Source organism: Heloderma suspectum, chromosome 3, assembly GCF_057233095.1.
Source record: "Heloderma suspectum isolate Gila_16-S chromosome 3, 16-S_ref, whole genome shotgun sequence".
Taxonomy (NCBI): domain Eukaryota; kingdom Metazoa; phylum Chordata; class Lepidosauria; order Squamata; family Helodermatidae; genus Heloderma; species Heloderma suspectum.
Window position 1 is genome coordinate 131876237 of NC_139460.1, and position 27233 is coordinate 131903469.

The 27233-nt window shown below is 43.7% G+C and overlaps 1 protein-coding gene and 1 pseudogene across 14 annotated transcripts in view; one reads left to right on the forward strand and one right to left on the reverse strand.

Moving 5' to 3' along the window:
* TUBGCP3 (tubulin gamma complex component 3) overlaps positions 1 to 27233 on the forward strand; it is a 95030-nt gene that overhangs the window by 49983 nt on the left and 17814 nt on the right. For 3 of the 14 annotated variants that reach the window (XM_084844615.1, XM_084844617.1, XM_084844614.1), the window contains 3 exons: positions 2240 to 2375; positions 26659 to 26747; positions 26906 to 27037. In XM_084844615.1, coding sequence (XP_084700741.1) covers positions 2240 to 2375; positions 26659 to 26747; positions 26906 to 27037 — 357 coding nt within the window. The other 11 variants (XR_014789236.1, XR_014789240.1, XR_014789241.1 and 8 more) reach the window with 11 other exon arrangements.
* Positions 20470 to 23520, reverse strand: LOC146350260 (uncharacterized; annotated as a pseudogene).

Here is a 27233-nt window from a genome sequence, read left to right on the forward strand (position 1 = left end):
AAAGAATAGCAGTGCTTTCTGAATATGGTGTCAAAAGTGAGAGTTTGACCAGAAGGTATTGCTATCTATAGTTTCGTGAATGGAAGATAATATCTCCATGTTCTAATTTGTTAATTCATTTTTCGTGTTCTGCATCCTCCCAATAAATTGTAGGTAGCTGCAGAGCTGTGTAACTGGTTTCTTTATATTTCATCTTTCTTGCATATTATTAACCATTTGATGTCTCTTTCTTTTGTTAAAATAAGCTTTTCAGGTATTGAAGAGAAGTGCAGTGAAACATCAGAGGGATTGTATTCAACAGAGTATTTTTTTAATGCACATACACGTTAATTAAAGAGAATCAACACAACTGTATAAACAGTAGAATTTAAACCTGTAGTGAAAGTTAAGCAGAATGAACTGATGCAGCCCAGTGGTTTCAGTTTCATACATGGGACACCTGGGTTCAAAGTAACCTTAGCCATAGACTCATTGAGTGGTCTTGAGCAAGTCACTCTTTCAGCCTCAGTCTCCCGTCTATAAAACAACTTCTCAGGATTGTTGTGAAGTTGAATGAGTTGTGGAAGATTGTTCTGTGTCTTAACGATTTATAAATTTAAATAAAGGTTCTGGTTAAGATTTTCCACATACTTTGCTACAGCATCAAGGGAATACAAAATGTTTGGTTTGGAAGCATACGTATTTGTGCTAGTAACCAACCAGCATGTCATAAGAACATAAGAGCCATGCTGGATCAGACCAAGGGTCTGTCTAGTCCAGCATTCCATTCATACAGTGGCCAATCAGCTGCCTGTGGGAAACTCACAAGTAGGACATGAGTGCAATAGTACTCACATGTTCTGCAGTAACTGGTATACCTAGGCATACTGCCTCCAATATTGGAGGTAGCATATCACCATCAGGACTAGTAGCCATTGATAGCCATATCCTCCATGAATTTGTCTAATCCCCTTTTAAAGCCATCCAACTCGGTGGCCATCACTACATCTTGTGGTAGTGATATGATCTTGATCCTTGGGTACCTAGCCTTACCCATGGAGGCAGATGAAAACAAATTCAACAGCTCTTGCTTCCTTTTCTAAAATCTGGTTTCAAACTGATCAAATCCAAAAAAGGCCCCTAATTTTAGCTAGTGGTTTCTCTTTAATTTACTGAGTTTTCAGAAAAAAATAGATGTATTTTTTAACTTTGTACATGAGACATTAATGGGGGGGAGTGTTTAATTCCAACAGGATGTAAGTATTGCTGGTTTAGGGCAGTAAAGATCCAAGCGAAAGGAGGATGTAGCTGTACTTGAGCTTGATCATGACAGTTGCATCTCAACCATCTACTATAACACAAAGGTCACCTTGCCAATCAGTAAAGCCCAGCTAGGTTACATTTTTAAACATGTGATTATATCTAGTGATGAGGTAGTGTCCAAAAATTAGGGAGGGGGATGATTGAATGGGTCTCTTATCCCCTCTCCCCATCCAGTTAGAATTAGACCTGGGACTGTCACACAGTGGCTGCCCTGTATGAGGCTGACCATGATAGCAGCAGCAGGCTCTGCCCTTTCTATGCACCCAGAATCTCTAGGTGTAGTAAAAGGTTTGCAAAGTCCTCTATACACATAGACCTTGACATCTATAGGTGCAGCTTGTTTGGTTTTGTGTGAACAGATCAAGGTTTAGACCCTAGATCAGTCTCTTCCAACCTGGTGCCCTCCAGATGTTTTGGACTACAAGTTCCAGCAATCCTAACTATTGTCCATGCTGGCTGAGGCTGATGGAAGTTGAAGCCCAAAACATCTGGATTGCCCCAGGTTTGGGTTGGTTGCCTTAGATGCTGTGCTGAGCAGTCCATCAAGAACCACGGGATGTAGTTCTAGGGGTGCTGAGATAATTGAACTCTTCAATTTAGTAGCGATATTAGTAATTGAATCTGGGAGTTCCAATGTGCAAAGTGTGATCTCTGTCACTGGTGCTTTCCTTGTATTTGTTGTGCATAGACATTCAAAGGGATACTCTTTTATACTGGTATGGACATCCTATTAACGTTAGTGTTGTTGACCCGGAGCTTGCTTAACTTTGCATTGAAAATCTCTTAACTCAGAATGTTTCATTGACTAACTGCATAGTCTTGACCTATTGTGCTGTCCAGCAAACAGAAATACTTGAAGCAAAGAAAGCAGCAGCAATACTTGGGGTATTAAAAATAATGATTATATTTTAAGGCTGTATCTTGATCTTATTTGCAGGTGTTTACACGAGAGTGCATGAGCCACTACCTGAGGGTGTTCAATTTCCTGTGGAGGGCAAAACGGATGGAATATATTCTCACAGATATATGGAAGGGACATATGTGCAATGCAAAGCTTCTAAAAAATATGCCAGGTAAGGGAATAACCTAAGGGAAAATTACACAAACCATTGTTCTCAGACCATAGCTCTTTAAGTTACTTTGTATGCTGGATAAACTTTTTGGTACTGTTAATAATCTAGTATGGTGTGCTTCTTCAGCAGATCTAGTCCAACTCTCAGGCAGCTCATGAAAGGGAATAGAATTTAAAATATCTAGAAATGTGTGTGTTGGGAGTTAAGGCAAAACTTGCTATTCTTCTTGACTACACAGAGGGGAATGGATGTTGTCTTGAAGCCCTTGCCTGTAGGAAGGTTTTGGTATATAGGCTCTTAGCTGGAAGTTATTTTGACTGCCACTACTCTGCCATTTACTTTATCATAACAGGTGGAGAAAACTGAAGCAAGGATGGTGTATAATGTCATTGAAATAAAAATTCCACACCAATTTCATTGGCTGGCTTCTAACTTTTACATACAGGACAAATTTAATAGTAGTAATCAAAATTACTAGTTCAGTGATGATGCTAAACTAGCACATTGTTTTTACTCTCTTAATCTACTTTGTTTACTTGGAGAACGGAGCTGTATTTTTGGAAATTAAAAATAAAAGGACAGACACTGTTACTAACTGAGGCTGACAAGGAAGTGGGTGGTGGTGGCCTCCTTCTCTCCTGCCTCAAACACGGAGTGCAACAGAAGTGAGAGTTCAGTTCTGTTAGGCAGGGCTGCTTCAGCTGCCTTGCTTTTTGGAGCGTGATGTTGATGAAGTCCCCATTTCATGCTTGAATGGTTTGATCATAGAATTGTGAAATACTTGCAGTTTTGCTACTCGTGCCGTAAAAATTAACCTGATGTGTATAGTTAAAACAGTTGTTTTTTGTAAGGTGTACAGATGCCTGCCTTTCCCCCTCCCCCCACCCCCACTTGTTTGTATTCTTCCTTTTAAATATTTTTAAAGCTTGCAATTTATCTTTTTTCTAGGTAGATTATAGGAAATCTTTTTAGTGTACCCTTTCCTCATCGGCTTTTTTTTCCAGATCCTTTCTTATTTTTGTGGTACTTTGAATCCTTCTCGAACTAGTCTATACTTTTCTTGAACAGTGAGTAGGTATGTTCCTAGTGCTGAGCAGAGGGATACTGTTTCTTCCTGAATCTCAGAAGTGAGATTTTGTTGGTGCAATTTACCATGATATTGGTCTTTTATTCTGCCAGTTCTAATGAACAATTAAAAACAAGGTTTTAATAAAATATTACAAACAAGGTTAAAAAGATCTACAAACAGTCCTCAAGTATTCCCTACATACATATTATAATAATTGGTATCTGTATCTGAGCTGCACCTGCTCCAGAAGACTACAGGTCCCTATGGTGAAACATTTAATGGACATGGGACATGATGAAAATGTTTTGAAGTTCTGGATTATTGAGAAGATTCAAGGCTTTGGAACCAGGCTACACCATCTACTGAGAAGAAAGGAAACTTTCTGGATATATACATTAAGGACCATGTTGCCTTATGGGCTTAATGAGGAATTCAGTTGGATGCCATATTTGTAATTTCCTTTGTGCTGGTTTTCTAATTAGTTTCATACTATACTTGCCACTGTTTTATTCTATTGCTTGTTGTATCTTAGCAATATAGTTTTTCTGATTGTAATTTTAGGATTACTGTATTTGTACTATATTTTTAATCAGTTCTCTCTGTATGCTACATGGGTTTTAAGGTTTTTTTGGCTTCTTGGTACGTATGTGGCTTTAAAATTTCTTAGGTTTCTTGAGTCTGGGAGCAACACATTTAGCATTAGATAATTATGGGTACTCACCCTTTGCTAAATTGATAACACACCTGCACTGAGCCTTGATTAAGGCCCTTATTTAGTAATCCAGATTACAATAGTAGATGGCTACTCACAGCATTCAAACCGCATGGTGGAGTAGGACGAAGTGTTAAAAATCTTCTTTCTTGGAATAGAGCTAGTCCTTCTCAGTATATATTGAAGGAAGAACTTTACCATCTTGGCTAAGAAAATCTTAAGGGTTTTTAGCTGGTGGGTTGCTCCTTTTGTTGTAAGGGATTTATTTTTTTATTTTTTTAGTATTGTGGTGTGATAACCTGGGAATTTTTATCAGGCGTTTTGCCTTGTTATGTCTTAGGTACGGGATAAATGTTTAGACTCCCTTATCCAGTAGACATACATATATACTGCTTTGTGAGAAGCCAACAATTTTACTAGTTTAAAAACTGTTGGTAAATATATATTTTATTTTTGAGCTATTTTACTAACTGTGTCAGTATTAATACAGTCAGGGCCAGAAATATTGGAACAAGGATAACTGTTTTGGCAGTTGGCCTCTGTACACCACCACACTGAAGTTGAAAGGAAACGCACCCAGATGGGAGCGAAGTCAGGACTTTCAGCTGTAATTCAAGGGGTTTGACAAAAGTTGGGCACTAACCATTCAGGAAGTACAGCCAGTGGCAGACACCCCCCCCCCCATCGTTGGTGGCTCATAAGTAATGGAAGGAATGGCTGACAAACAGCTGCATGGCCAGGTGTGGCCTGTTTCCTGGGTACCCCATGACCAATCAAGCAGATAAAAGGCCTGGAGGTGGTTCTGAGTGTTACATTTGCATTTGGTAGCTGTTCACTGGAACTCCCAACATGAGGTCCAAAGAGGTGTCTGTGCGAGTGAAGGAGGCCATCATTAGGCTGAGGAAACAAAATAAACTCATCAGAGAGATGGCAAAAACAGTGGGAGTGGCCAATACAACAGTTTGGAACATCCTGAAAAAGAAGGAATTAACTGGCAAGCTCAGCAACAGCAAAAGGCCTGGAAGACCATGGAAGACAACTAAAGTGGATAACTGCAGAATTCTGCTCATGATGAAGAGGAACCCTTTCACAGCATCTAGCCAGGTCAAGAACACTCTTGAGGAGGTAGGCATATCATTGTCAACATCTATAGTCAAGAGACAGCTTTATGAATGTAAATACAGAGACTTCACAACAAGGTGCAAACCACTGGTAACGCTCAAGAACAGACAGGCCAGATTAGCCTTTGCCAGCAAACACCTAAAAAAGCCTGCCCAGTTCTGGAATAAGATTCTTTGGACTGATGAAACCAAGATTAACTTGTACCAGAATGACGGGAAGAGAAAAGTATGGAGAAGGAAAGGGACAGCTCATGATCCAAAGCATACCACATCATCTGTCAAACATGGTGGAGGCAGTGTGATGGCATGGGCATGTATGGCTGCCAATGGAACTGGGTCACTGGTGTTTATTGATAGGACCTGAGTGCTGATAAAAGTAGCAGGATGAATTCTGAAGTGTATAGGGCTATACTTTCTGCTCAGATTCAGCCGAATGCTGCCAAACTGATAGGACGCTGCTTCATATTGCAGATGGATAATGACCCAAAACATACAGCAAAAGCTACCCAAGAGTTTCTCCAGCAAAGAAGTGGGCTGTTCTTCAATGGCCAAGTCAGTCACCTGATCTTAACCCAATAGAGCATGCTTTTCACTTACTGAAGACAAGACTGAAGGCAGTAAAACCCACAAACAAGCAGCAGCTGAAGGCAGCTGCAGTAAAGGCCTGGCAAAGCATCTCGAGGGAGAAAACTCCGCATTTGGTCATATCCATGGGTTCCAGGCTTCAGGCAGTCATTGACTGCAAAGGATTTTCATCCAGGTATTAAAAGCGATCCTTAAGTTTGAAATGATGTTGGTTTGTTCCATTACTTATGAGCCACCAACGATGGGTGTGTGTGTGTATGCCACTGGCTGTCCTTCCTGAATGGTGAGTGCCCCACTTTTGTCAGACCCCTTGAATTACAGCTGAAAGTCCTGACTTTGGTCCCATCTGGGTATGTTTCCTTTCAACTTCAATGTGGTGGTGTACAGAGGTCAACTGCCAAAACAGTTATCCTTGTTCCAATATTTCTGGCCCTGACTGTATTTTAGATATATTTAAACCTATTTATTTTTGTTTTATAGGCTTTATGTAGAATCTCTGCAATTATGAGAAATTATTTGTAATTGGTGATTATATGGGCTGTAATTTGTGTTTATTTTCCCACTGATGAAGACCATTTAGGTCAAAATGCGTATCGGACAGGGGTATTACAAAATTCGTATAGCCCAGATACAGATACCAATTATTATAATATGTATGTAGGGAATACTTGAGGACTGTTTGTTGAACTTTTTAACCTTGTTTGTAATATTTTATTAAAACCTTGTTTTTAATTGTTTATTAGAATTGGCAGTTTGCTATAACCTATGTTGCTTGGTGGCTTTTTGTGTGGTTTAAGATATTACCTTTTTTCTGCGAGTATTTTTCTTGTTTGTTCAACCCCCTTTTTTCTGTTAGTGGGGTACAGTGGCAAGGAATATTGATACGTTTACCTACACAGAGAAACAGGTAGCTACGTTACTAGACGCATCTACATTTTTCACTAAGAAGGAAACTGTAGATGACAGAGGTACCTGGGACAGGTTTAAAAGGATGAATACCAGAATTATGAAATGCATGCCGGGTGCCATTTTGAATATGCAATCTCCAGTGGGATTATGGAATGTTGTAGGGTTCTGCGAGGGTTGTTTAACCCTGATGGCTGGCTTTACACAACGCACCACAACCCCATTGGGGGTTGCATATTCAAAATGGTGCCTGGCACACACCATGGCTCATCGTGAGTTAAATCACCCATGGTGAGCCTGGTGTGTTGCTTATTACATGGGCATCCACAGTGTAAATGTGAAAAGTATAATGTTCATGCAGCAAACACCCATCTGCCAGCGTATATATCCTGTATGCCAGGGAAGCAGAACCTCATGTCCAGGGCCAAATCTGGCCAACCTGGGATCCCAGCCTGACCCTCTGTCCTTCCCTAGAAGGCTGCACCCCTTTCCCTTGGCCCTACCTTCTTTCCCCCAAATACTGATCATTTGGTGGTTTCCTGGCTTTTCTGCATTTTTCCCTGTTCTAAAAGCATGAAATGCCTCTCCTGAGGCTTAGTTACTGGCAGTATGAGCTTTAAGCTAGGATATGTTGGTATGTTTCAGATTTGGGCCCAGCCCTTTTGCCTTTGGCCTTGCCTACCACTGTAATGTGGCCCCCGAGAGCTTCTCCAAAATGGAATGTGGCTCTGTGCACCTAGGATTGATTATTGCTCTTCAGCCAATGCAAGTGGTGGTGATAAGCATGTGCTTGCCCCTGTATGTGTTATGAAATGGCCCTCAGACATTTGCTTTGCTGTTGAGGCAAACAGACTATGCTGTGTATTCTATATTGACTTGCAATTTGATTTCAGCTCTTCTGTAGACTGCGCGCTAGTGGCTAAGAGCATGACTGCAGAATCCTATGCATTTACTCAGAAGTAGATCCCAATATATTCAAGGATGCTTACTCCTTACTGAATGTGTGTTTTAGGTTTGCCTCCTAAGTTAGAAAGTTCCCAATTCAAATCTCACCTCACCCGTGAGTGGTGGTTAGATTGGGCTCTGGTGTTCGTGCTGTGTCTTGCAAGTATGAATCTTCAAACTCAAGGTTTCCTGTAAATGAGAAGATTAGCCAGCATATAACCCAGAATGCTCTTCAAACCACCTTTCAAATACACTGACCAGTAACCTTTCTAGTTGTCTGCTTATGGTGGTGGTTGGCTGATAAAAAGTTCTCTGCTGTGAGGGGGAAAGGAGCTATTCAAATACTTTTTGGCCCGCTTGGTCAGATGCCTGTGTCTTGTCTGACTGGTCAAGGGTTGCTGGAAGAGTTGCTCCTGACTTTGAGAGCAGATGGTTCATTGCTTGGCAGTACAACTTCTAAGGCTGCTGAGCAGTATACAAAGGTGGGGCATAGCTTCATTGTACGACCAGAAAGTGAGAACTATTTTAATGCAGTGAATGGTCCCCCCTCTTCTTTTGATGAAAGAGTTTCAGTGCAAAAGCCTGCTTAATCGTAGAGGAGTTGTATAAAATGGGTTTAATAAGGATCAGTGAAATTTTTGTAACAGCCTTGAGGGGGCAATAGAGCATTACAGTTTGTTATTGACCAGTATATTTCTAAATGCCAGAGCTTAAGAGCCCACAGCATACTTGGAATGTGTAAGGTAGTTTTCTTGGCCTGTTTTATAAAGAATTGTGCTTGTTTCTGTTTGAGATGCAATATCAAATTAGTCTTTAGAGTAGGTCGCACTTCTGCTTTTGCATAGAATTATTTACAGTTAGTTTCATGCTTGTGTGAATGGGATTTTGTACACATTTTATAATTGCTTTAATTGAATATTGTTGTCTGAATATTGTTTCTTGGATTTCCAGAAAGGTGGGATATAAATATTTTAATTTATATATAAATAATAACTATCTCCATAGAAGATGGCTCTTTGAGAGAGAGTGCCTCTAATCTAGCTACTTAACAATTCAGGTGTGGAAAGCATAGAAGTCCAAATTTTCATCCAATAGTGAAACAGAAGTCAAAATAGTGAGAATTCCCTCTATCTGCAGCTCTTCCAGGCAGCAATCCAGTGCCCATTTACCTAGGAGAAAGGTCCATTGAACTCAGTGGAACTTACTTTTGAGTAGATGTGCATAGGATTGCACTGTAAGATAATGAAGATCTAGGGCAGCCTTCTCCAAACTGGTGCCCTCCAGATGTTTTGGACTGCAGCTCTCAGCATTCCTGACCATTGGCCATGCTGACTGGGGCTGATGGGGGTTGATGTCCAAATCATCTGACTGGGGAAGGCTGATTTTGGGAAACATATTGGACTGTGGCAAAAAAAAAAAAAAAAAAAGGCATCTTAAAGAGTTGTGGATGTTCTAGGTAGCACTAAAGAACTGGTAACTAAAATGAAATGAGAGCAAAAGGTACCTGAATTGCATACTGAATTTACATATGTTGTAAATAAACACCTCTAGTGATTTTACAGAATTTGAATTAATATGTAACTCATGTGTTAGGAATTCTGAGAACTTGGTCTGCTGGCTGGATCACTGTTATGTAAACTTAGTTGTGGAGAACTGCTGAGAGATGAGTATAGAAGTTCTACTGAAGCTCAGGAGAACTTCACCCAGCAATACTGTGGCTGTTCCTGCTTGATATGGTGCTGACATGCAGACCTAAAGTTAATCAAAGATTATATAAAAACAGAAGTTCCTAGCTTTTCCATGTAATGCTTCTTCATACTGATTGGGTTCACACATCACAATAAGCCATAATGGCTTACTTAACCCATCGTTGGTTATCGTGTCATTTGTTGAGAATTTTTAAATCCACAATGGCTTATTTGGCTGAAATAATCCACTCTGATAACCCACGGTCTGCAGTAAGGATTATTTAACCCACCGTGGGTTATTGTGTCATCTGGCGTTCACCCTGGCATATTACAGTTACCTACAGAGTTGGCTGGCAAGAGCAGCCAAAACTGCTGTGACCGCTCTGCTCCAGCCTGCAGAGCCCCTTTTCTGAGTTCTGCCAAGCAGCCCAGGGACACCCGCAGCCAAACAAGCACAGCCTACCCTGATACCTTGCTACAGTTACAGAATGACAGCTTTCCCCTAGTACAATGGCAGCCTCATGCTATCACGCTACCCCGCTACAGTGAAGTTACACAAAGACAGGCATCCCTGATCACTACTTTGAAACTGAGCAACTTGGGAAATAGGGGAAAGTAGGGTAATAGGGAAGGAACTGCTCACTTTGCCATGAAGAAGCACAGTTCTACAGTTACCCACTACAGCACCTGGAGGCTCCCCATGAAGGCATCTCACCTGTGCAGTTTCTCCCCATTCCAGCAAACTGTCAGGGAGTTAGAGCTCCCACTTCCTTTTTCATGTTATGCGACTTTTCCAAAAAGTAGCAAAAATTAGCAATTATCCACTACAGAATCTGAAGGCTCCCCATGAGGGCACTCTACCTGTGCTGTTTTGCCCCATTCCAGCAAACTGTCAAGGAACTGTCCCACCCCCTTTTTCCTTTTGTGGCCAGCCCTCCCTGATTGTGCAGTCCCGCAGCTGTGAAGTAACACAATGACAGCCCCCCTGCTTTGAATGCCAGCCTTTCCAGATCGCACAGTCCCACTACAGTGAAGTTACACAATCGCAGACGTCCCTGATCACTACTGTGAAAAGTGCAAATGCGCATTTGTGTAAAAGAAAAAGTAAAGAGGAAAAGATCCATGTTTGCAACTCTGAAAATGAGCAAATTTGGAAGTGTGCAACAGTGCAAAGGAAAAATAAAGAGGAACAGCAATGGCTATGGAGGAAAATGCCCAATTCAGGGTTTTGCAAGTGCATTGGGTGCCCCCCTATGAACTGTTGTCCTGATCCTGCAAACCCCCAAGGGTTTATTTCTGCCACCCCCTTTTTGGTGCACACAGGGATTTCACTCCTTGTAGCCCCTGCTGTGATGTAATGAATGGGTGAAACAGTGCCACTGCTCGGGTGGGAGGAGTGTAGCGGGACAGGGGTTGGGGGGATGGGTCAGATTAGGCACAGTACCTTCATAAGCTACACACAGTAGATGGTTAGCCCAGTTGTGTAGCGGGGCATTGTGAACTATTTAAAAAATAAGCTACTGTGAGTAGCTTATTAAGCCACCAGGGTTTAAAGCGACGTCGAAATGCAGCCATAGGGGGCATAAACTTCTTAAGATTCACTGGAAATTGTTAACATTTCTGTTTATAAGCTGCCAAGCAGGTGATTGCCAGGTTTTGGTAAAACCAATCCAAACAATGGACAGTTGTCTCTTTAAAATCAGTAATAGTGAAATGTTTTTACCAATTAAAAATGGCCAGGGGAAGACTTTGAAGATGGTTCTCTTTTATTTCTTATGTTGATAGTAATCAAGGGAGATGATTATATGAACCTGAACCTTATTCTTTCTGTATTTATGAGTGAAAGGTGAATTCTCTCTGACTTGTAAATACTGGGGCCAATTCCAGTCAAGCCTTCTCAGTGAAATACTCAGAAAAGGTTTGCCTGTTTTCTGAGCATTCTCTAAAAGTTCATAATTTATTCAGCTGCCCCTCAGTATTTAATATATTCTTCATCCAAGGCCACTATTTATTAGCTCAGACTGAAATGTGAGTGAGCCTCCAAATGCTCATTTTAAACTGAATGGTCCCTGAGCTCTTGGCCCATAAAGCATGCAGCTCAGGGAACCTCCCAGGACTTGGAGCATGGGAACTGTGCAATCCCCTAAACTTATCGGAAGAATTTCAGGGAAGCTTCCCAATAAGAATGAGCTAAAGCCTAGACTAGGCAGGCCTCATACGTTCCCTAAACCCTCCCCTTTGCTGGTGTGACTGTAGTTTATGCATTCAAACATCTTTGTAACGGTACATGTATTTTTGGGACACTATGAGGCAGTAAGGCTTTTAAGTCTGCCTTCCATTTTTAATCCCATTGGTTTGTAAACCAGAAGGGGACTTCCCCACAGCAGTAGTGGGGGTGGGGGGAGATTGGGGAGGCCAGGATGCCCAGGGCGAGCTGCATAGGTGGCCTCTGAACATCACATGCAGCCCATGGGTTGCCCACCCCTGATTCAGAGTGAAGGAAGCTGCTTTGAGACTTGTGGGCTGCTCTGAAACCTTTGTTGTTGGTTTAACCACTGGGTTGTTTAGCTCTGAAGCCAGTGGTCCAGGTTGAGATGTCACACTCAGCAACCTACGAAGGAGCTGATTATGGGTTGCTGGGTAAAAGTGGAAATGGCGGGCAGCGTGCCTGCTCATCCCTGACAGCCCATGGGCTGTTGTGTCATGTGAACTGGCTCTCTGTGCCCCAACCACAGGAGCCCATAGGATTACCAGAAACCTTGTGAATCTTCACACATTTGAAGTGTGCGTGTTTGTGTGACCGTTGGATCTTCCTAAAAACAAGATGAAAAATAAGACAATTAACTACTAGGTTGTGATTTATAGTAAGCCACCAAGATTTCATAAGTTTTAAAGGTTCAGAGAATACAAACCCTGGCTCTGAAATTGAATGTTTTTTCCTCGAGTGTTTTCTGGCTATCTTAATGAAGTGTCTCTCTGCTTCAGCAACCTTAAAAGTTCTCAGTATTGCTCTTTCACCTGGATCTTTACCATGATAATACTAGGGATGGGTCATGAAGCCTCACTGAAGAATAGAAATGGGTCTTGGAGCTGAGCATGCTCAGATACACTGCTTAGTTCCGCTTCTGGTGGTTCTGTCTTATACTGTTTCAGGATATTGTATTTCACATAGGATACCTTTTATACTGAATTTGGTGGCTCTTTCTTTCTCTCAAGTTTTATATATGTTTATAAATGTACAGGAACATCAAATAGTTAAGAATTCTTTGGCCTTTACCTATCTCAGGTAGGCTATGGCAAACAGGTGTGTTTTGTAATATGCTGTGCAAACAGGGAAGCTTTGGCATGGTCTTATCTACTCTTGAAGCTTGTTCCACACTTGAGTACCCTTGACTGACGATGCCTTATCTCCTCTCCCCACAAAATTTGGCCTAAGTGTTTTAGTGAAGCTCTCCCAAAAGAGTTTTGTAATCTCTGAGGATTATGCACTGGAGAGGCAGGCTCTGTCTTCCAGTGTTGAACATAAATAGCCACTGGAAACCACTAGGCAGGACACCCAATATGCCATTTACATTTCTATGCTAATACACATTAGGATGGCACAGGGGCTAGAATGTGGGCCCTTCAACGTGCATAAAGATCCCTGTATAACCATGGGTGATTAGGGGCTGTGGGCAAGAATGTCTCCTTTGGTATATTTTACATAGCCTCTTTGAAAACAAGATATATAAGATAAGATACTAAGATATATAAAGGAAAGGCAGAGCTAGGGATTGACATTCGAACCACAGTAACTTAGTGCCTGGGTTTGTACAACACACTAACACACGCTCAGTGGTTGAGTGTGGGTTGCTGTAGAAATTGCCTGTAACTGTAGTCCTTCGAGTGGTCATTTGTGCATTCACATATATGGGCTCTGTGCCTGCGCTGACACTCGTTTGGGAAATTTCTAAAGCTGGGGAACGTTTTGGCGGGAACCCTCCCCCACTGTCCACTGTGTATGTACCAGCAGGTTCCTGCCCATTCCCTTAGTTCCTTGAGACTGCCTAGTGTGGCCTCGAATCTGAGGGAACAGTCACACCTCGGTACCAATATCGAAATCAGCATTGACGCCAAAGTGGGGATGGAGGGTGGGTTGTGTGAATGCACAGATGACCACTTGAAGAACTAGTTACAGGCAAGCAACCTGCGTTTCTTCTTCATGGTCTCTGTGCATCACACATATGGGTGATTAAGAAGCTCACTTACCAGCGGTGGGTAAGACTGATGACAGCTCGGCTCGCCCAAAAGCATAGTCAGAATGTGCCTTGACATCCAGTTTGTAATACTTTACAAACATTGAGGGTTTTGATCACGTTGCTGCTTTACGTCCGACAATGGCACACTTTTGCCAGAGGCTGTAGACATCGCTCCCCCACTCCACCCCATGGAATGTGCCTGAATGTGAGGCGGACACTCTAAGCCTGACAAGTCATAGGCTAAACCAATAGTTTGCACAATCCAGGAGGCCAGCCTTTGACAAGAGACAGGGAGACCCTTTTTGGGACCACCATAGCAAAGAAAAAGTCATTGCGTGTTATGGAACTATGCTGTCCGTGACTTATAAAAAGCCAATGCTCTCTTTACATCCAGAGCATGCAACTTCCTTTCCAGGTCAGAACATGGGTCTGGGAAAAAAGTCAGCAGTGATATGGATTGGTTGACATGGAAATCAGAGACCACCTTTGGTAAGAAGTCATTGTCCAGTCTAAGGTCAGTCTTCTCCTTATGAAAGATCAGGTAGGGATGATCCACCCGTAAGGCACAAATTTCACTAACACGTCTGGAGGACATGATGGCAACCAAAAAGGCTACTTTCCACAATAGCATCCGAAGATCCATAGTGGCCAGAAGTTCAAAGGGCTTTGGAAGAAGGGCATGCAAAACAACAGAGACGTTCCACTGAGGTGCCAAATTCTTTAAGCCCCGCAGAAACTGATGAGTGACTGAAGAGGGAAAACCTTGAACTTGTCCTCTATAAAAAGAGAGAGCTGCCATATAAACCCATATGGAAGACAGGTTTAAACAGTTTTGAAATAAGTGATGCAAAAACAAAAGAACATTTTCAACCGATCCCTGAAGGGGATCGAAACCATGGAGACTTGCAAACTTCAAAAATGACAACCACTTAGCCGCATAGGACCAATGCGTAGCGGGCTTCTGAGCCACATCCAAAAGTGTGCTAGTTTTTGGAGCATCCTTGAGAGAACGGGAAATGGAGGGGATAGGTAAAACATTTCCCCATGCCAGCGTAGTTGAAAAGCGCTGACCAGTGATGATCAACCAATCCCCACTCTAATGCAGAATCTCTTGCATATCGCATTTGATGGAGTTGCAAACAAATCCGTTCTGGGCCAAGCCCATTTCAGGAAGAAACAAGGCAAGATGGAAGTAGACATCTGCCACTCATGGGATGATTTGTACGACCGGCTCAGAGTGTCCGCCAAAACATTGTCCTCACCAGCAATGTGAAGAGTGCTCAAGAAAATGTCTCGCTGGATTTCCCACTGGAATATGTCCATCATGAGACTCGCAGCCTGGATGAATGCATGCTGTGTTGCTTCTTGATGTACCACAACACCGCGATATTGTTGGTCAGGATTTGCACATGCCTTCCTCGAAGGAAAGTCTCGAATGCATGCATCGCCTTCAAAACGACGAGAAACTCCAGGTAGTTCATGTGATGTTTCTTTTCCACTGCAGACTAGGCCCCCTGGATCCAAAGTGGACAACAGTGAGTTCCCCATCCTGAGAGGGAAGCATCTGTTGTCAGTATCCACACAGGGGATGCTTGGATGAAAGGAGTGCCTCAACAAAGGTTGTGTGACTGCATACACCACAGGAGGGAATCTGCTATTTTATCTGGGATCCTCAAGTGACAGCGCCGGGTGTCGGTGGTGGAATCAGTGTTTTGGAGCAGCCAGTTTTGTAGTGGTCGCATCCAAAGCCTTGCCCAATGAACAGTTGTGACCATTGCAGCCATATGCCCCAGGAGTGTCTGAACAGTGTGAGCGGTGACTAGCCGCTGAGAATAAAGGATCTCCATGAGGGCAATCAACTGCTCCTCCTGCTTCTGAGGAAGGTAAGTGTGTGCAACTGTTGAATCTAGCAGCGTCACTATGAATTGGATTCTTTGAGTCAGTTTTAAAGTTGACTTTTCCCTGCTCATGTACAGACCCAATGCTTCCAGAAAGTTCAGAACAATCTCAATAGCACAAGAAAGGGTATCTTTGGAGTTCAAGACGAGAAGCCAATCATCCAGGTAAGGGTAAACGTCGATGTCTTGAAGTCAAAGGTATGCACACTCAGCCGCCATGCACTTTATAAAGACTCTCGGAGTGGTTGCCAGACCAAAGGGTAGAACTCAAAATTGAAACATGTTGGTACTGATGATGAAATGCATGTACCTCTGGTGAGTCTCTGCAATTGCTATATGGAAATATGTGTCCTTCAGGTCTACGGCTGCAATCCAAACATCCTTGTGAAGGAGAGGGAGGATCGAGGCCATCATGATCATTCTGAATTTTCCGGGAGTTATAAACTTGCTTAAGTTCCTTCAGTCCATGATCGGATGGAGGCCTCCGTCCTGCTTTGGTACGGTAAAGTACTGGGAGAAGAAACCACCCTCTGGCTGGTATGGAAGAACTCTTTGGATTGCTCCCTTCTGGAGCAGCGTTGTTGTTTCCAAGAGGAGGGCCAGCAACAGGGGGTGACGCAAACAACACCCAACTGGGAAAAGGTATGAAACTCTTATCACGTAGTCCCGGCTGATTATATTTAACACCCAGTTGTCGTTATTATCTTCCAGGTGGGCAGAAATTGAGCCAGGATGGACCCCAAAAAAGGTTGGGTGGGGAGACTGGAGACGGGAAAAAACGGAAAGTCAAAGCTGCCACTTAGAGGAAGAGTAAGGCCTACGGTGGCCCTGACGATATTTCGCAGAAGGAGTAGTCTGCTTCTGCTGCTGCTGAGGAGGCTGGTAACGAAGATAATGATCCAGCTGCTGCTTGGTCATGTATGGTTGGTGGCGGAACAACCTGTGGGACTTGTACTGTTGCTGTGGAGGTTGAAGACCCAAAACCATCTTTCTGGCAGTTGCCTTCACCTTCTGAACAGAGTCCATTGGCTCATCAGTTTTGGCATTAAAGAGCCCTTCACCATCAAAGGGCAAATCCTCAATTCGTAATTGAGCCTCAGGAGTTAAGCCCGCAGACCTCAACCAAGCATGCCTCCGGAGGGCGATTGCACGAACATTTGACTTGGTGCTACAGTCAGCTTCATGATGGGAACTGTTAATCTGCTGCGTTGACAGCTTTCATATGAAAAACTCTGGCGAGATCCCTTTGGTCCTCTGGGAGATAAGCACAAACAGAGTCCATTTTCTCCCATAGGAACAGTTGGCATCTGGTCATCATGGCTTGATAGTTCACCATGCAGAGACTGAGAGCAGTGGAAGAATACATTCGCCTTCCCTAAAGATCAACATTCTACCCACCTTATCAGTGGGCGAGGCATGAACCTTCTGCGACTGTCCTTGCTCTGACTCCACAGTGATGGAATTCGATCGTGGATGTGAATATAAAAATGCTGCATCCTTCTCTTGCACGTGGTAGTGGGACTCAAGCCACTTAGACATCGGTGCCATTGACAATGGGGCCTTCCATGATTGGTGCACTGTTTGGAGGAGGGTTAGGAGGAAAGGGATTGCTACTGGTTTCGACAATTCAGTATGGACTGTGTCAAAATTGGGTCCTGAGCATGCTGCTCTGGTTGTTGTACATCAGTGCCCAACTAACGGGCCATTCTGCTAACCTGTTCAGCAAAATTAAACATGTCCTCTGAAGGAGAAGCATCCTTCTGCATTCCAGCTACATCATCTGGAGAGGAAACAGAAGGTGGAACGGAGGAGTATGAAGAAGAATCGGGCTGGTAATCAGCTGAATTATGAGGCGAAGATGGTCCAGGAGCCGGGACTGGAGGAAGGACTGGTTGCACCACAGGTGAAGGTGGCAACTGCGTCGGCTTCGCCACTACTGACTGGCTCCATACCAAGGATGAGGATCGAGGAGGTACAGGTGGAGGTGGAACAAACTCATCTCCTGTGGGAGGATGAGAAATAGTCGCTGATGGCTGTGAACAATACCGAGGCGAGGCTGCACCCAGGTATCTTGTCTGATCATAATAATAAATTTGATCCCAAAAACAAGACTAGTCCTCAAAGACATAGCACTGTCATGGTGGGTAAGACCACTCTGAACTTCTATCCCAATCGCCATGAGGAGACCTGAACATCTCAGAAGGAAGGAACCAATGTTCCCGGTCCCGGGGAGGGGACAGCAATCAGTGTTGAGGAGCCTCATCTCTCACTGCAGACAACAACTGGGGAAGTTTCTTTATCCTGAGAAATCAGCTGCAGAGGGGACAACTCTTAAGATTTCACCTTCCAATGCCATAGAAATTGGCTCAATCACAGGAGCAGCCGGTATCAACAAAAAAACACGAATAAGTGAATTCAGTAAAGGAGGGGGTGCTGGAACCTTCAGTTTCAAAGGCTTATCACCAACCCTCTTTTTCTTTTCTGTTTTTGCAGCAGAAACATCCAGAGCACACGGGAAGAGACTGAACACCACCACCTTTGTCTTTGTTGGAGCCTTGAGAACTGCACCACTGTGAGAGAGTGGAGTATGGTGAGTTCTGCCTTGGTGAAATTGAAAACACCTGGTTTCCAGAGTGGCTGGGTATATATCTGCAGCCACCACAGGCCCTCCAGGAGCTGCAGAAACATCCAGAGCACAGGGGAAGAGACTGAACACCACCACCCTTGTCTCTGTTGGAGCATTGAGAACGTCACCAGTGTGAGAGAGTGGAGCATAGGAGAGATCTACTGCATGTTTTAAAAAACCTGGCTGCTGTTTTCTGAACTTTGTTTTCCTGATGTAGCTGTTGCAGTTTCTGGGTTATGTGTAAATGTATTGTTTATGATTGTAATGAGGTCCTATTATAATGTTGTTCTGGTATTGCTGTTTTGTTAGCTGCTTTGGGCACTTCTTGTGGAAAAGTGGCATATAAATTAAATGATAATAATGAAGTGACAATAATAATTGTTTCTTGAGGCTATCAGATCCTGACTTGGAACCTTAGCCTTTTAAAAATTCTTCCTCTCAGCTGAGAATGCTAAAGAGCACGCCGGAGTCGGAGGGTCGATCTACTCAGCAGAACCTGAGGGACAAGAAGACAATGACTCTGAGGAAGACATAGCAGCTGCTGTCTTCTTCTTTACGCGAGAGTCGGCACAGGTTTTTGGATCTGTGGCCAACAAAGCCCTCCTCCACAGTTCTGCTTTGAGACTGTTGGATCTACTCTTCCATGCTTGCTTAGTGAATCACTGGCATAAAGAACAAGTGTCTGGCAAATGGCCTTCCCCCAAGCAAAAGAGGCAAAGAGAGTGAGGGTCAGTGGGGGGCAGTTTACTCCCACATTTGACGCATTTACGGAACGGGGCCTTTGTGGCTATAAGAAGACTGCAGCTGTGGTAGGCAACAAAAAGACGAAGAAACAAATGATGAAAAAATGTCTTTTTTTTAATGACAAAAAGTACGAAGACAACTAGAAAAAGATGAATACAGAGAAAAAACAGCAAAAAGGACCTCAGCACGAATGTTAAAAACACCAACAAAAAATTCACCATGCATGGAGGAAGCTCCCAGAGAGGCTACCCCTAGGTGGTCGAGAGAGAGGGAACAGGTGGGAACCCACTGGTACATTCACAGTGGATGGTGGGGGAGGGTTCCCACCAGAACATCTCTCAGCTTAAGAAGTTTCCCTAACGAGGCTCAGCACAGGCATAGAGCCAAAATGTGTGATGCATAGAGACCACGAAGAACTGTGGGTTTTTTGTTGAACTGTGGGTTAGCATTTTGTCTGAACCCAGGACATTTTCCGTAGGGTGGCTTGTTAACCATGCAGAGTGCTTTATTTTTCTCGAACAAGCTGCCTTGGGAACACATGGTTTGTTGTTGGGTTGTCCAGCATGGTTAACAAGCCATGCTGCGTGGCTAACAAGCCACCCTGTGGGTTCAACAACCCACACTCAACCACTGAGTGTGGGATAGCGTGTTGTGTGAACAGCCACAGTGTGGTTGCTTTTCAGACCATTATTCTGGAAACTCGTGTAAATATACATTCTAGTTCCATGGTAACTTTTAGGGCAGGGGTGGGCAACCTGTAGCCCTTGGCTTAATTTCAAAAGCTCAGGCCTCTGGCAAGGAAGACAGGCTGCTACCTGTAACTGTGGTTCTTCAAGTAGTCATCTGTGCATTCACACTTATGGGTTCTGTGCCTACACGGAGCCTCGATTCGGGAAACTTCTAAAGCTGAGGAATGTTGGTGAGAACTCTTCCCCCACTGTCCATTGCACATATCCCTAGTGCGTTCCCGCCTCTTCCCTCAATTCCTTGAGACTGACATTGCAGCCCTGTAACTGAGAGAAGTGAATACTTCGGTACCAACATCGAACTTGAGTACGACACTGAAGTGGGTGGGTGGGTTGTGTGAATGCAGAGGTGACCGCTCAAAGAACTACAGTTTCAGGTAGCAACCCGTGTCTCTGTCTTCTTCACGGTCTCTGTGTATCACACATATGGGTGACTAGCAAGCTAACATACAATGGAGGTGGGTCAGTGTCCTATTACAATACTGATGAATGGACGGCATGCCCAAAAGCACAGTCAGCAATTGCCCAAGTGTCCAGTTTGTAATGCTTGACAAACATCGACAGTGTTGACCATGTAGCTGCACGGCAGAGTTCAGGAATAGAAATCCCTCTGTTGAATGCGACAGCTGTTGCTACTGCACGAGTAGAATGAGCTCTAACTGGGACAGACAGCATGAGTCCAGCCAACTCATATGAAAGCTCTACAGCCTTAATGATCCAGGAAGCAAGATGCTGCGTGGACAGAGGCTGACCATTCCGCTTGCTGCCATAACAGACAAAGAGACGAGGTGACAATTGGAGTTGTGCCCTTGCTTTTTACAAGGCGAGAACTGAACAACGCACATCGAGTGTGTGTAGGGTCGAATCTAAAGGTGTAGAAAGGGAGGCAAAGAAAGCAGGCAGAACAACATCCTGGTTCAAATGAAACTCCGAAACAACTTTGGGCAGAAAAGACAGGTCAGGTCGTAGCACCACTTTATCTCGATGAAAAGTAAGATATGGCTGGTCAACCCTGAGTGCACAAAGCTCACTAGCATGACATGCAGATGTTGTGGCCATCAGAAATGCCACCTTCCAGGAAAGGAGGCATAAGTCCACATTAGCGAGAGGCTCAAATGGTTTCACTGAAAATGCTTTTAGCACAACAGAAAGGCTCCAGCTTGGTACCATAGATCGGAGTGGAGGTGCTAAATTCCTGATCCCTTTTAAGAACCTCTTTGTAGTTGGATGCAAAAAAACTGAAAAACCCTCAACTGGAGGGTGAAATGCTGAAATAGTTGACAAGTAAACCCTGAGAGAGAAAAGTCTGAGTCCTGTCTCAAAAAGTGAGAGGAGGAAATAGAGAATGTGATGCATTGAACATCATCTGGGGTGGAAGGACTGCTGATGAGCAAATGCCACAAAAGTAGTCCACTTGTTTGAATAGGAGTGTTGCGGGGAAGGTTTACGTGCAGCGTCTAGTATTCTCTGTACCCCAGCCGGGATAGCAGGATTGTCAGTCACCTGATTCTCCATGCTGTCATGCAAAGAATGGACAGGTGTCGAATCTGACAGTGTTCCCTGGTGAGGAGAGATGGAGTCAATGGAAGCCACGAGCACCAACCTGCATCATTCACATTAGTGGGCCAAACCAAGCCTGATGTGGCCACCAAAGGGCTATCTGTATGCAATCTGTACTGTCCCTTGCAGTTTTTACCAGAACTCAAGTCATTAGCAGGAAGTGAGGAAAAATATAAAACAGAGGCCCAACCCAACAAAACCAAAGGCATATCCCATTGAACTTCTGCCTTTTCCCACTCTGATGCAGAAATGATGACAGATTGCATTGTTTGCTGTAGCAAATCGATCTGTGGCATCCCCCACTGCTTGTATATGCTGCACAGAACCGTCCTCGCCTTTTCCCACTCGTGAGATATCACCATCGTTCGGCTGAGTTGATCAGCCAGAATATTGTCCACACCCGCTACATGAATTGCTACTAAAGCTATTTGGCGTGGTATGCACCAATCAAATACCTGCAGTGTTAGAGCCATGAGTGGTAGTGACTTAGTCCCCTTGTCTTTGTTCAGATATGCAGCCACGGTCATGTTGTCCTATGTTATCTGAACATTCCTGCCTGTCAAGTCCAACTTGAAAGCATAAAGTGCTTTGAGCACAGCCCTTAGCTCCAGAACGTTTGTGTGGTGAGTGGCCTCTCTGGGATAACTGTGCACTATCAGAGTTCGGCAATGTGCTCCCCATCCCAAAAGGGAGGCATTGGTCATCAGAACCACAGAGGGAGAAGGTGGGAGGAAAGGCAGCCCTTGATTCAAGTTGGTTGGTATCAACCACCATCTCAGAGAGTCCTTGACTCCTGGGTGGAAGCATTAGCAGTACTCGGTGAGCATCCAACCCATTGTTGAGCTGGCGGATAATTTGTAAGGGTCTCATTTGCAACTGTGCACATTGGACGACTGCTGTCATTGCAGCCATAAACCCCAGCAAATGCTGAATCTTGTATGTCATAATAACCTTGCCATCCAATATGTTTGAAGCAAGGGTGACTAGTGTTTCCAGTGTGGTGATGGGCAGGAAAGCTCTTCCCACTTCGGAGTCCAACAATGCTCCTATGAATGTTATTCTTTGAGTAGGGGTAAGATGAGATTTCTCTGTGTTGATTTATAGACCTAGAGCATGGAGGAGACTGCAGGTCATCTCTATCGACCGTATCAGTTGTAATTTCGTTGAAGCTACCAAGAGCCAGTCGTTGATATAAGGGTAGACTTCTATGCCCTGCAAACCAAGATGGGCACATACAACTGCCATGCACTTCGTAAAGCCACCACTCTGAGGGTTGAGACTGAAGGGTAAAGCTCAGAATTTGTATACATCGGTACCAGTGGCGGAGCTCAGGTAGTGCTAATGGGAGCATTCTATGGCAACGTGGAAGTAAGGTTGATAGAGGCGAACCAGTCTCCCTGGGAGAGGAGGGGGAGAATAGGCACCAGTGTAACCATGTGGAATTGGGGGGGGGGGGGCGAGATGTAATTATTGATCTGCCTCAAGTCCGTTATTGGTCGAACGCCGCCATCCCTTCTCGACCATCTATCAGTTGGTTGTGTGGAACAGGTTGGATTGCCCCTTTGTCTAGAAGGACTCAAACCTCTGCAAGAAGGGTCATAGACAGAGCAGTAACCTTCACAGTACCAAGTGGAGGGATGGAGTCGAATTCGATCCAGTATCCTTCCTGGACTATGGTCAGCACCCAAGCATCCATCGCAATGTCTCTCCACGCCTGATGGTATTGTGCCAGGGGTGTCCCAAAAAACAGCGTTTGACAATTGAGTGAAAGAACAGGCAGTAAGTCAAAGATGTTGTTTGTCCCTGTTGCCTGGTTTCCTGTGGTAGTCGTGGGATCTGGAAAGACTTCCCTTGTCTGTTAGGCTGTGGCCGTTGCTGACCTATTCCAGCCTTGTATGGGTGATATCAAGGAGTGGAAGATTGGTACCAGTGTCGATACCGAGGCTGCTGCTGTTGTGGTAAACCCCCCGTCTGACGGGCCGTAGTCCGAGCTTTTTGGACTGTGTCCAACACTTTGTCTGTTTTACTGTTAAACTGACCTAGCCCATCAAGTAGTAGAACTTTTATCCTTGCCCCCATTTCCTGAGGGAGGCCAGAGGATTGAAGCCAGGCATGGCGTCCAACAGCGATTGAACTTACCAAGACCTTCAAATTACAGTCTGTCTGATGGCAAGATGTATTTATCTGCTGTCTTGATAATTTTAATGCTTCAGCTCTAAAGAGGCAACCCACCTCTTTTTTATCATCGGTGGAAAGGTCAAGAAGCCTGCCCCCTTTGTCCCACAGCAGGAACTGGTAACCCGACATTGCAGCTTTATAATTAGCGATTTTTAAACCCATTGCTGCAGATGAGTAAAATCTCCTTCCAAGTAAATCCAGTCTCCATCCCTCTTCGTTGGTGGGAGACGAATGAGTTTTCTTTGACTTGCCTTGTGCAACTTCAGCCACCACAGAGTTGGGTGCAGGATGTTTAAATTGATATTCTACATTAGTGTTCTGTAGGCAGTATATGCCCTCCAACCGCTTTGGTACTGGAGGCATCATGGAAGCGGTATTCCAAATCTGTTCAGTAGTTTCATTAAGCGTAAGCAGTAAAGGAATAGCCACTGGCTTATGCATTCACGGCATCAAATACAGGATCCTGGACCGACAGCGCAACTTGCTGTGTTTCAAGTCCCAAAGCTTGTGCCATTCTAAGAATCTGGTCGGCAAATTGGCCCAAATCCTCAGAAGGAGAGATGGATTCATTGGCTTCCACCAAAGTATCTGGAGAAGAAAGTGACGACAGGATGATTGTGAAGAGGAGTCCCATTCATAATCCTGCTTCAGACACACATGGTGGCAATTTAGAAGTAGGCTGAGGTACTGTAGCTGGAGGAGGCGGTACAGTTTGAAACAGGATTTGTGTCAAATCTTGTTGAAGTGGTGCCAGAGGCCGAATCAGAGGAGACCTATGCACAGGAGGATGCAGGACAACCTGTGGAAAGGGTGGCCAGTGTGGTGTAGTGGCAGGAGTGTTGGACTAGGAGCTGGGAGATCCGGGTTCTAGTCCCCACTCAGCCATGGAAGTTCACTGGGTGACTTTGGGCCAGTCACAGTCTCTCAGCCCAACCCACCTCACAGGGTTATTGTTGTGAGGATAAAATGGAGAGGAGGAGGATAATGTAAGCCGCCTTGGGTTCCTTGCAAGAGGGAAAAAGGCGGGGTATAAATGCAATAAATAAATAAATAAACAGATTCTGACACAGGTGGCAAAGGCTCCTTTGGAGCTGTTGAAACAGTAGCAGATGGCCAGTGATGAGGGCAACTCTCCTCCTGTACCAGGCATTCAATCAGAGGAGGATAGTGCCTCCCACTGTCGTCATACTTGACCCACTGCCTTGGTCCTAGAGAACCATAGTGAGACTGAGGTCTACCCCATTCAGAGTGTGGTGACCTAGAGCGCTCTCAGTACCATGGGTGGTCTCACCTACTCAATTCGTAGGACCTATGGTACGATGCCATGGAGTAAATGGATTCAGGCAAACGTGGATGCCTATCCCATCCTGGATCATAATATAACGAGGCAAACACAGAGGAGGCTGAAACGGGGATGGTTCCCTAATCTCGCCCTCCGATGTAGATGTTAAAAGGATGGGTTCTTTTTATGGTACCGACACCATTTGAATAGGAGACAAGAGTGGCAGCATAGGTATAGGTGGTTGTTCTGATGATGTCTGTACCATCGGGTGTCGATCCTGAGGTGTTGTCGGGATAGGAGCAGGAGGCTCATCCTGAACAGGAGTGCCAGTTGGTGGCAGTGACTGAACTTGAGGAGCAGACGAATTGGGATTCGTTCAGTCCCAGGTGATGTCAGATATTGTTTTGGAGGGAAGAGAGAAAGGGATAGGAGTGTCAGAAAGAGGGGGAAAAGGGGTTGCCTTGTTCACTTTTGGCTTTGGCCCACTAACAACCAGCATATAGCCCCCGACAGATAACCCCCAGGGAATGTGGTCCTTTAGAAGGAGAAAAGGTTCTCCTCCCTTGTTTTAGACATGTTTGTACAAGGAAAAATTAAACCATAGGCTTCAATATAAGGAAAATGATTAAAAGAAAATCCCATCAAAATTGAGCTTCAGTTCAGAAATATGACATCTGTTTGGGACTTCTTTCTTTTCTGCAGCCTCTCCAGGAATCCTGGTTGACTGTAATCCATGACTTGTAATAGGCTGTTACCAGGTTAAAGGTTGCCACAACTGGGATCACCTCTTCCTCTTCGCAACAGCTGTACTGTGACTATTTCTATTTGAGGTTTAGTTCAGGAATCTGAAATATTTCACATTCTATGGCAATAGCATGCTAATAAGCATGCAGACTGATTCTATGTATGATTGCTCAGAAGTAAATCCTGCTGAATTTAATGCAATAATTTCTGTGTTAGGATTGCTGCCCTAGTTTATCTGTAAAGTAAAAGCTGAGCCAGGGATATATTTTTCTATACAGGAGATGAGCTTTGTGTGACTAATAAAATTTTCTAAATTGAAAACACATTATGTAAATTAAGAATTTTTATTTAAGTGTGGATGTTTTCTAATAATTGGGAAATAGCAAGTATGAATATTCTGAAAATATTTTTATTCTTTATTTAATCTATTTCCCTTGTTCTGTAGTCCTTTCTGTTGGAAGGGTGAAACCATTATAAGTATAATTGGTGATAAATTTTCTGGATGTCTCTGACTAGTCAACTGGAATGAAACATTTTTCATAGGTAGCTGTGTGATCCTTAGATATTCTGGATCCATGTAGTTTTGTTCCATATAGTTCTGTCTTCAGTCTGTGTTTGTTTCATTCGTTTTGAAGAGTTCTTTTCCTATAATCCAGTACAAATTGGGCACTGCCAATATGCCTTATGCCAGAAGCTGGGGGAAATCTAGTTCCTGCGCTTTTAAAACATTTCAGAAGAAACGAGAGATCTTTTCCTATAATGTATAGTAGTAGATTATATAGAATATGTAGTATTTTGAGGAGCCATGTCTTACCTATTGGCTCTAGTGGTTCTGCCTTCCTATCTAGTAGACCATCTATTCCATGTTCCAACTCCTTTTTATTAAGGAGTCTTGCCTTGTACAAACTCCAGAGTGGTTACAACCTATGCTATTAACCTCGTTTTCTTGTTTGATCATGGATTATATTGTGTGTTCTATGGGAGGGCCATATTAACCATAGTCAGATACCGTGCTAAACATAAGCATTTGTGGCAGTAATGTACTAGGAATAAAAAGATCATAGTCCACATATAGGATTTTGTTCCCTGTTTCTTTGAGAACCCTGTTATCAGTTTGTACGTTTTGTTCCTTTCCGAGAAGGAGCAGGCTAGCATTTGTACTCCAGTTGTATTTTTTTAACTGGTTAGATGACCACTTCCATTCTAATTTTTAATACACAAATTCTTTGGATTTCTTACAGAGCTTTCTGGGGTGCTGCATCAGTGTCACGTTCTGGCTTCAGAAATGGTCCATTTCATTCATCAAATGCAGTATTACATTACATTTGAGGTACCCTTTAACCATCCATTTTGTTTGTTTTTTTTAAATAGGAAGAATATTCTTACTGCCATGAGATTAAGTATGTCATAGCTGTGTAGAGCAGAGAAGTTGGTGAGAAAACAATATTTAAAACGAACTGCATCTCGATGCTGATTTTTGTTTCATAGGTGCTTGAATGTTCATGGGATGAACTATGGAACAAGGTTCAGCAAGCTCAGGACTTGGATCACATCATTGCGGCTCATGAAGTTTTCTTAGATACAATTATATCTCGCTGTTTGCTGGACACTGACTCAAGAGTAAGCTTTTTCCACTTCATATAAACATTCCTTCTTTAATAATTTACTTATTTTACTTATTTAATAATTTACTTAATTTACTTAAGTTTGTCTTAAAAGTATTTCCTGTTTCTTCTTTGCCTAGTTACGTGCAATGCATGGATTTCAATAGTGCTTATTCCATAGTAAGAGTATTTAGGATTTGCAGCCCTAGTAG